The following is an 11,047-nucleotide window of genomic DNA, read 5'->3' as shown; positions in this document are numbered from 1 at the left end:
GTTCAAATCCTGAGGGGAAAAAGCAAAGATCTGGACCTGTATTTATCACGTCTTTACATTAGTCCCTGCTATCCTCTGGAAACCTGCACATTTGCATACAGTTTAATGATAAGTAAAAGCCTAAATTAACCTTGAACTGTTACCAAAAAGCTGTTTGCACTAACGAGCCCAGCTTAAACGAAAAAATGGATAACGAAGCATACTTTAGGACAAGTAGTTAATGCAATATTTTATACGCAATGTGTTAATACGCAATCAAACATTTCTCTTTATCTTTCACTCTATATATAACTACTTATGGTTTTGGTATAATCAAGCAGCCTTAAAGTAACTATTTGACACATGCCTGCATGAACGCCTGCAAACATCAGCACTGATACCACCTATTTCATTCATTTTAGGTCAGAGTTCAATTAATCATTTTTTATTTTTTTCAAAGTAGGACTAAATTGCACCCAGTTACATCTGATTTGGGTCTCTTGAATATTCATTTACAGAAACCATATAAAAACTCGCGGTCTGCATTTTAGTTCAAGAAGTGTTCTGGTTTCTGGTTGTAATCTGAGTGGTGTTAAACAATCATGTATCCACAGGCCTTGGTGTCTGCAGCAGTAATTTGAGGAGGATTTATTTCTCTCTATAAATATATCTGCATGAAGAGCAGCTAACAATCTGTTCTAGATCAAACATCTACACTGAAACACAAATCTGCTCGATGCTGAGTCACTTAAGACAATCAGCGTTTAGGTTTCCAGACTTCCTGGAATGCATCAGAAATGATGGATCCCACCTCCATCCAACAAACGAACATTGTAAAAGTTGTTTTCTTCTCTTCTTGAGGACAGACCTGACAAAGCTTGACTTTTGACTAATCTGCATCATGATGTTATTTCAGCAAACTTAAAACTTAAGAAAATCAGTTTCTGTTTCAGGTTCATTCAACGGAAGTAAGCCAGAGTGACAATTTACTGTTAACAGTGAATCTGAGACTCACCGTAAACAGATGAACGGGCGCTCCTCTGGGAGATGTAATGAACCAAGAAATGGAAGCACTTATTTTGCAGACATATCTGGACAGAATTTCACTTCACTTTGATCCAAACACAAATCAGAAATTCACTTCACTTTGATCCAAACACAAATCAGAAATTCAAGTGTTGGCTGGAAGTCGTTCATCGCTCATTGCTGGTCACAAGAAAATCCCCAAAGTTCTAACTCCAAAAGATTATGTGATCAGATGTTGTGTTCTGGCTTCTCTGAGATGTCGACAAACTGTTAAATACAGGCCCAGGGCTTTTGTAAAAAGCTGTCCTGGTCATGTTTTTTGATGGAATTTGTTAGATTTGATTTTATGTCTGGATTAGTCAAGAAAAACACCTGAGTTGATATAAAGGGATAATCTGTTCTTTGTTTTAGAATCAAAAAGAGAGCAGAAAATAACAGTATTTGCAGTCTGATTGATTGAAAGGAGTCTGATTTGTTGGTTTTAACTGTGCTTAATTTTGTATAGTTATTCCCAGGGGAAAGTAAATGCAGCATGGTAAACTCAGGGCTCTGGTTTAAAATCCAGTCTGTTACAAGAGACGGCAACGACGAGCATCTCCATCATTTTAATGTGACTTCAGCCAGTATCACTGCAAAACCTACCATGTTTTATTTATTACATATGAGTTTACATTTTCATGTTCATAATGTATTACTGGGGATGTTTATGAAGAATTAAATGTACAGCTAAAACAGTATCTGATGGCCAGTGGCACAAAACTGTGACGTGTTTTAACTCAGAATGTGCAGCAGTAGTTTGTGGAGCTTGGAATATACCAACGTAATAATTTAACATGACTTTAATTTGCATTTTAATGTGGATGAAAAATACTGTAATTACATTCTTCATCATGTTAGTTAAACTAAGTTTTGTTTATTTGTCCTTAACAATTAAAAAAAGAATTGTAAACTAGTGTCTGAGTTTCTGGTTTCATTTTTATCATGCTTATTATACAACCTCAGCTCCATAGGAGTAGGATTGCTGTGTAAAATGATGGTTGGTTGGTTTGCCAATCATTTGAAGTGTATATTTAATTGAAAATAGTGCACAAAAAAACAAACAGTAATTGAAACTGAAAATGTTTGTTTTATGAAAACTAAATGCTCATTTTAAATTTGATGCCGGCAACACGTTTCAAACTAGTTAGGTCAGGGCAGATAAAACCTTTGTACTACACAGTATGTTTATTCCAAGGTATCTCCATGATCAAATTTCTTACTCAACTGGCATTCGCATGATTTTAAAGAAGCTCAGCCCTGCTCTGATGCAAACACAGACAAGTTTGCACAGGAAAGAAAGAATGAGGCAAACGGCAAACAGGACTTTTAGTAAGGTAAAAACTATTACACAATAACACTGAAACTATAATATCATGACAATACTTATGTTTTACGGACTCCGTCCTATTCAGAACAATTTACTGTGTCCACTAAACACAAAGGTGTATCTAAATATGGCATTGTTTTATTGCTGGGTGTGATGGGTTAAATTTGAACTCTGTATCCATGGATTTGTCAAAGTATGCAGGCTGATACTGCTTATTTGTATTCAAACGAGGTATAATATTATATTAACATTGTGACACTTGCACAACATGTAGCCTACAGTGCGGTGCAGAGACGTAAACTACTTGTTTGTCACCGTGACGCACTGTACTTTAGGTTGAAGCCGAAGCCTAACTGTATTCTGACTCTCTGATTGGTTTACCGGGAAGTCATTCAACTTGTATGGTCCAATACCTTGACAGGGTGTGACTTAACAGAATCATCGCAAACATCATAAAAGTTTTATATAACAACGGAAGGACTCATTTTCACAGCAGAGTGCATTAGTCAACACGTTTTCTTGTGGAGTATAAATTAGACTCGTCAGTCAAATCGTATTCAGAATACCATCACGATGATGCTCTGGAAAGTATGGCCAGCAGTCTGAGGAGATATCAAAGAACTTAAAAAGGTGAGAGCTGACTGTTCTTCCATTTTATGTACAAACAAAACTGAAAGTCAATGTTTTTTTAAGGGTTTTTGCCCGAGACCATTAAGTGAAATTCAGGTGCTATTTTCTCATGAACAATCTATTTGTAAGTTGTGTCGCAGGAGGAAACTTTAGTAGAAACCTGCAACTATCTTTATTTTTCAGGAGCTTGATGTAGTCTCAGTGCAGCAGCAGACTTGTACTTTATTACCTACTGTGTGGCTTTACTGAGCACACAAAGAATTTAGCAACTTTTTTGTGATCAGTTGACAACAGTAGGCTATCATAAAATATTAAGAGTTTTAATCACTAATTCGGCTTTTTAGAATCAAGCCCTGCCTAAATGTGGGTGAAAAGCAGGTAAACAAGATTCCCAACTTGCAGAAGAGGTAATACATTTGATCAAGTTCCAGATTCAGTTTTGATGACATTCTTTATAAAGTAACCTGGACATGATTGCTGAGCCTGAGTTTATCTTTGGACAAAGTTGAAATGACTTAGTATGCATGAGTGTGATGTCCAAAGATATTTTATTATGAAAGAGAGGTGCAGCCAACCCTCAACTGGAAAATTGACACATTTATTTATTTTAACGTGATAATGTCAGTCTTTTATCAGTATTGGATTTTGATGCTGAACTCATCATTGTTGTTTTTTGTAAAGCTTATTTGAGAAAAAAAAAATACTGCTCTGGTAGATGCAGTTTGTTTACAATTGAAACTTGCTGCTGCATCAAGACTTCAGATCTGACTTTTATTTCCAAAGCACAATTTGGGTAGTTTGGTCAATCTGTTACAAAACATTTGTGTGTAAACATTATATGATAGAAAAAATTCTGTCATAACATATTTTCTACTCATTTCAGTTTTCATCCATCACATGTCAGGATAGCAAGGACTAATTCTCATGATCATTAAATACAGTCTATGGCCATCATTGGCTCAGCTGCTCATTCTTGATCAACCCCTGTCTAAGTTTTTAGAATTTAACTGAACACTTTGTGGGAGGCGTCTCACTGACATTTACAAAGGCACTTGTCACTGTGGAGCAACAGCAGACATTACTTTGGCAGTGGTTAGTCAGCATTGTCTTTCACTATCTAATGCAAATTAAACTACCAGTTGTTTTGACCAAATATTCCTAGTGCTGAAGGTTGTATGTGCACTAAGTTGTGTGCAGTTGCTTCCTGTATTTACTGCACACCTGCCTAAATAAGTGTGTTGTGATGAGGGAGAGAACAAGGTGACATCTCTAGCTGGTCTGTCCTGTACACAACAGTGCAAGTTTGTGCTTTGTGTCATGGTGGCATTGTTAACATTACTGTCATTTTTTGTATGGGATTTCTCTGTATTAGTTAGTGCCGGACAGAATATTTTATGATGGATTGCTCTTGGAATTCTAGTCTGTCATTTTGACAAACGAGAATTCAGATTTTTCTCAATATACAGTATACAGTATTGATTTAAAGTATAAAACTGTTTCTTTTTTAGTTGTTCCACAATGAGATGCTCAACAACTCAGCCAGCTGCTCAAATTGAAAAATGGACAGAAGAGGAAGTCCACCGCTGGCTGACGACAGAGGTCAAAGTACATGAGACTTGTGCAAATAAGTTCACTGAAGAGGAAGTGTCAGGTGACTCTTTAGTTGCCTTTACAAAGACAGATATATTGGACTTGGGAATAAAACATGGTCCTGCTGTCAAAATCATATCATATCTTGAAAGCCTGAAAGATGGATCACAACGTAAAGACTTCCCAGCATTTGTGGACTGCTGGACAAAGGAGCAAGTAAGCCAGTGGTTACTGCAGCATGTGAAGGTTTACCCCAGATATGCAGAGTGGCTCAGAGAAGAAGATGTGTCTGGAGATTGCCTTGTTTGCTTCAAGAAGCAAGATTTTCTGGACCTGGAAGTCAAAAGTGGTCCTGCTGTTAAGATTCTGGCACAACTCGATCAGTTGAGCAAAAACCCAGAGCCGACCCTGAAACCAATCCCTCATACCAGCTCTGATCAGAAAGAATCTCCAAACCCCCATCAAGCTGAAGTCAGTCAGGCTCAGACTGCAGCATCTAACCAAGCAGAACCAAATGAATTAAAAACAGACCAAAAGGTGGCAAATGAGTCTGGAAGGGTTCAACCGCAGTTCAAGACAGGTTCACTGGTGAAGAAAACTCATCAGCCAAAGGCACAGAACTTGGAGGCCAGGAGGACAGAAATGGAGGTAAATGATCTTTGTTGTTCTGCACAGTATAATATATCAAAAATGGTTGATCAAGACTGGCAATAAAGCCTTTTAAAAAACATAAGCTGTACATCCCCTTTCAGGTGAAATGAGTGTTGTAAAAATCTTAAAACTTAAAACCAAATGCTAATGAATTTACCCTAAATGTGTACTCTTGGTTCTTCCTGTAGACCCCAGTACTTTCAGAAGTGCCCAATATAACTGTGATGATCCAGGAAACCCTGGACAAACTTTATAAAGAAGACCTTAAAAAGTTTCATTTCCACCTCGACCAGTACACAAGATCCAAGAAAAAACCAATTCCTCAGAGTAAACTGGAGGGCAAGGACACCATGGACACAGCAAAGTTAATGACCGAAAACTACGTAGGCGGTGAAGCTTTGACAGTTACGATTGAAATTCTAAAAGATATCAGACAAAATAACCTTGCTCATCAGCTGGAAAACCAAATGGGTAAGTCAAGCAATTTAAAAACATATTTAAATTGTGAAAGTGCTTTAACTTGGTTGAAACATTTTGGAGTCTTAAATGAGTAAAAACACAATTTGATGTAATGGTTTATTTTGTTTCTTTAACAGGTGGACTGCAGCAGCACTGTCACTCCAAAATAGTGGTAAAGAAAGAAGCTAACCAGGGTGACAAACTAAAGAACTTGGTAACTTGTGGTGGGAACTCACTGGACAACTATGACTATTTTGTTATTGTCGTAAACAAGAGCAGTGCAGAACAAGTGCAGTACCTCCAGTTTTTGAATAAGTTGAAACTTTTCTGTGTGTTAGACTTTGATCCAAACTCTAATACTCCAGAAGGACTGTGTCACTCCTATAGAGACTCAAGGTGGGCTAACCTTCATACCCCCTCACAATATCAAGGACAGATTGACTCAGTCATAAAGGACCTTAACCTCTACAAACAGACCAGCTGGATCTTCTGCAATGGGAGACATGACCTTGATAGTGACTCAAGTAAGGAGTTGGACTACTGGAACTGGTTGAGGGATTCTTGCAGTGATGTAGAGCAAATGGTTTCATTCATCTGCCACCCTGAAGTTCTTCTCCATGGAAAGAGTCTCATTATATTCCTCCTTCTCTCACCTGTGCACTCTGAGGAAGACCCCATTTTTGAGACCTACAGGGCTTTCGTGACAAAGAAGAAAGAGAAAATGATCATTCATATTTCTGATTCTCAGAGCACATTGACCCAATGTCCATAAACGAGCTGAGTCTCAGTGAGGTCAACGGAACAATAATGGCTCTTGGACCATTCAGTGAGTCATCTGAAAGGCTGCTTCCATCCTCTGACTCCAGCTTTGTTGTTCTGAAAAAGAAGGATGAAGACTGCCTGACAGCTCTGGACATTTTGTGTCTGAACCAGTGTGAAAAAATTTATGAAGAAAACAGTTCAGAGTTTCATGCCAAAAAAAAAAAAGTTGAGGCAGAATTCTACAGAGGAGGCAAAGTCAAATGGTGGAACTTCTACTTCTGTGAAAAAGACAAACAGAAACCATTTATCAAGAGAGACAAGTATGAAAATGTGAAAAAGATGATCATGAGTGAGATAAGAGAGTCAACAAACGTGTGTACTCTGCTCAATCTGTTTCACGATCCCGGCTGTGGTGGCACCACTTTAGCAATGCATGTAATGTGGGATCTCCGAAAGGAGATAAGATGTGCAGTGCTGAAAGACAATGAACTGCCGATGACAGAGGTTGCTGTCCAAGTTGTGAAACTCATGAAGCTAGAAAGCGAGAAACTGTGTCCAGTTTTGCTGTTAGTTGATGACTCAAAGGAAACAGAGCATCCTTACGAGCTTGTAAACTACATCCTTCAAACTTTCTCTAACATGAATGTGGGAAACGAACAAAGTTGTAGAGTCATCATCCTCAACTGTGTTCGTTCCCATAACCCAAAGGAGCAATACAAACGGCACAACCCAAGTCAATACATCACTGCCTCCTTGACTCTAGAAGAACAGCAGGAGTTTGAAAAGAAACTCAAAGAGTTGAAAGAAACTCATGACAAACCTGAAAACTTTTACAGTTTCATGATCATGAAGAGCAATTTTGACAAAAAGTACATTGAGGATCTTGCCCGAAACACCCTGGAGACCTTTGATTCAAGCTCAAAGAAGGACCAACTTTTTGCCTTCATTGCGTTACTTAACACCTATGAGGCAGAGTCAGAAATCTCATGCTCCCTTTGCGAGGATTTTCTTGGCATGAAAACATTTCGCAGGCATGAGGAAAGTGCACTGGACAGAATGGAGCCATACTCAAACCTTCTCATCATAGACAGAGTTGAAAATTTGGGAGAATACAAAGGAATCCGAATCCTTCATCACTCCATAGCCTCTGCCTGTCTAGAAGAGTTGGAGAGAAGCTACTCTTTGAAAGTGAGTGATATCACTGTGGACATTCTACAGTGTGACCTGTTCTTCAGCCATGGAGTTGTCAAGCAAAGACTTATGGACTCAGTTCAACGAATGCTGATTGTAAGGCAACACAAGAAGGATGGTGTTGCAAGAGAACCATTTTCTCCTTTAATACAAAAAATTCAGGGTGAGGAAGGGAGACAAACTGTTCAACAGGTCTTTGAGAAAGCATCATCCAGGTTTGAAAAAAGTGCATCTATTCCTCAGGCACTGGCAAGATATTTGTACATCAGAGAGCGTGACTTCCCAGAAGCTCTGAAATGGGCTGAAAAAGCCAAAAACATTAAAGGAAACTCATACACAGTTGACACAATAGGGCAGATTCACAAAAGCAATTTGAAGAGTAACATCCAGAGAGAAAAGCAGGAGACGTCATGCAATCCAGAAGACTTAAACACAAACATCAAAATAGCTATTAATGCTATCACTGCGTTTAAAAAGGCCCAAGAGCTGACAAATGCAGAGGATGAACCTGAGGAGGAAGCCACTGATGATGAGTCAGATGACTACCCCACTAAGTCATACAATGTAAAAGGCTATGTGGGTCTGCTAGAAATTGCATTCCTGGTCTTTGAAATATTGAGCAGATTGCCATTTTTTGAAAAAAGTGTTCCAATGAAGAGGACATATTTCCAAAGCTTCCTTAAAAGAACAATCCCGATCTCCAGCGTGCATAAAGAGGACAACGAGACAAACAACAGGATCGCGGAGATCATCAAAGGACACGAACATTTTCTTCAACATCTGAAAATCGAGGCAAAAGAAACATTTGACCTTCTTGATAGTTACTTCACATATGTAAAAAGGAGAATGTCAGAATTCCAGTCAATGAACCACAGGATTGTCTGTAATCTTTTTAAAGAGTATGTTAGTCTCTTTTGCACCGAACCAGAGGAAATGAAAAGAGAACAACAGAACCACCCTGATATCAATCTGAAAATCAAAACTGAAGAACGAAGACTGTATCTTGAGAAGAATCAAGCAGACACATTTTCAGGAATACTTCAGCGTTTGGACAAATCTGTTGAGGAGATTGAGAGGATCACAGAATGCTATGCATTCCTGCAACACCAACACCAATACTTCAACAAAAAGCAGAAGACAAAGGAGACAATCAATTACATTCTGTCCAACATTGTTCTTCATCTTTTGAAACCAAACTCCAAACATGTAAAGAGCATCAGCCACCTCTCTGACCTGCTTTTAACAACTCTGCAAGATGTTGGGCGTGGATATCATTTCCCCGACCCATACTACCTGGCATTGCTGTTGTTCTGGCCAAGTTCAACAGAGGTAAATACCGAAATCTTAACTTATGTAAGATCAATTCGAAATTCTTCTTACAAGTACCTCAAGTCGTTTCAAAAAAGGAGCACTGTTGCCTACCTATACTTGGGAAAAGAAGAAGGGCTCAAGAGGCTTGTTTCAAAGCCCCAACTTGACAAGAACTTTAAGATACCCCCTAAAACCTTGGCGCAACTCTGGCGGACTGGAGACATTTTTAAAGAAAAAGGAATCATCAAACGTCTTCAGCGAATCAGAGGAACCATTGAGCAGGGAGAAGTGTTTGCCTGCTATGGAAAACTGAAAATCCCTGTGCGTCCTGCTCACGTTGGCCATGTTAGCAGTGGTCACAGCACAGAAAGAATTTCTTTCTATCTCGGTTTTGCAATCAATGGACCCCTTGCTTATGACATCCAGTATGAAAACTAGGATGGTAAACTGCACAAACAAGTGCTACATGCACTGACACTGGCACTGCTTAAAAGTTAGGTGACTGACTGTGATGAAATCTGAGACCCACCTCATAAATACAAAAAACAAACAACTACTGCAAGGAAAATGTAGCTATAGTTCTAAATGTATGCTTTGAATTGTTTTGTTCTAACCTTCCACTCATGTCTTTTAAGTGTTTTATGTATAAGACAGTGTTTATATATATTGTATATAGTATTTAGGAGTGTATTTTCTGCAGTTTTTGTTTATTTTGCATTGTTTTGTTATGAGCTGATGGAAATGTAGCAGTTCCAGCAAAAAAAAAAAAGTTTTTATTTGCCTACAACTGTAAACATCAATACACTAGTCGAGCATGGTTGATTACAAGGAAATAAACTGTACAAACAAGTGCAATACAAGCACTGAGGGGGAAGTCCTTAAAAACGGTGATTCACTCTGATGGAATTTGAAAGATCTCTTTGGTAAACAAGCAAACAAAGATATCAGAGCCATATGCCTTTCCTGTAGCTTGTTTATGTTTAATGCTTTTTACTCCCAGTTTTTTAAACAATTGTTTACCAGTCAATGATGTCACTCAAGTTGTTCCTGTACATATGTTCCAGCCTTTTATGAACAATTGAGATTAATTTTTTCTAGTTGCCTCTTGCAGGTGTGACATATTTATTTAGCATTTTTTTTATCTGCAGGTGTTTAAATGTATACAGTATTTAAGTAGTGTTTATTACAGAAACTAAATTGTAAAAATACAAGCACAGAGGAGAAACCCTTGGAAAAATGTTTCTTACTGTGATGGAATTTGAAACACACCTCATAAATAATTAAGCAAATAATGTTTTTTCATTCCATAAACTTTTTCTAAATGTCAATGATGTAACTTGAGTGGTTTATGAATATGTTTTTATATATGGACATTTTTGATATGAACCTTTTTTGAACACTTGTTTTCAGTTTTCTGAGGCATTCTTGTTCTTTGTTGTCATTTTTTGTTGCCTATTTGTGATTCCAGATGTGGTGCAATTACTCAATTGTTTCCTTTAAAATATGCAAGTGTTATATTAGTTCAGTAGGAGAGCAAAATAATTGTAGAAGTGTAAATTGTATATCCTGTCTACTTTTATTTCTTAAATATTTCATCTTTTAAAAAACTTTTTGTTCTTGACATATACTGTAATTAAAATGTTTACTCAATTTATTGACAAAGAGATAAAGGAGTCCTAGCTCCTGAATCCCATGAGAACTATCTGGTGTTTAATACACTTTGTTTTTGTTGAACTATAAAGCATAATTAAACAAAGACTAGCAAATATGAACAAAATGGAAAGTTATTTCTGTCATTGTGAAATAAAAATACACTGCTTTTGCATTCTTCAGATTGTTTTTCTGTTATTTTATTATAGAAACTCGTCATACATAATCTCTGAAACTACTACTGCAGCCTTTGAAGGTCTGCCTGTGTTTTACTTGTGCGCTATCTTAAGCTTTCAAAATGAAGTTACCATATTTCCGAGCTTATAAATCGTTTAACTGTCTCAGCTGTCTAGTTTGATAATGTCTTCTGATTGATTTACTTTATGGCTTGAACTAAAGCAGTTTTGCTGGCTGTGTCGTGCCGCCCTCTGC

At 37.7% G+C, this 11,047-nt stretch overlaps 1 protein-coding gene across 1 annotated transcript; it reads left to right on the top strand.

Moving 5' to 3' along the window:
* The first annotated feature begins 2,816 nt into the window (after window positions 1-2,816).
* On the top strand, window positions 2,817-10,796 carry LOC117826141 (sterile alpha motif domain-containing protein 9-like). Its single transcript, XM_034702021.1, has 4 exons — window positions 2,817-3,001; window positions 4,510-5,239; window positions 5,431-5,713; window positions 5,839-10,796. The coding sequence occupies exons 2-4, from the start codon at window positions 4,520-4,522 to the stop codon at window positions 6,471-6,473; spliced, it is 1,638 nt and encodes a 545-aa protein (XP_034557912.1). The 5' UTR covers window positions 2,817-3,001; window positions 4,510-4,519; the 3' UTR covers window positions 6,474-10,796.
* Window positions 10,797-11,047: the final 251 nt, after the last annotated feature.

The sequence above is a fragment of the Notolabrus celidotus genome, chromosome 2 (assembly GCF_009762535.1).
Source record: "Notolabrus celidotus isolate fNotCel1 chromosome 2, fNotCel1.pri, whole genome shotgun sequence".
NCBI classification, from domain to species: domain Eukaryota; kingdom Metazoa; phylum Chordata; class Actinopteri; order Labriformes; family Labridae; genus Notolabrus; species Notolabrus celidotus.
This window is presented reverse-complemented; position numbering and strand designations above follow the sequence as displayed.

Bases quoted from the DNA above. Each gene is read 5' to 3' on its own strand.
- LOC117826141 (XM_034702021.1), top strand. From the start codon at position 4,520: ATGAGATGCTCAACAACTCAGCCAGCTGCTCAAATTGAAAAATGGACA. The intron at 5,240-5,430 runs GTAAATGATCTT...TTCTTCCTGTAG, and splicing joins CCAGGAGGACAGAAATGGAG to ACCCCAGTACTTTCAGAAGT. The intron at 5,714-5,838 runs GTAAGTCAAGCA...TTTCTTTAACAG, and splicing joins TCAGCTGGAAAACCAAATGG to GTGGACTGCAGCAGCACTGT.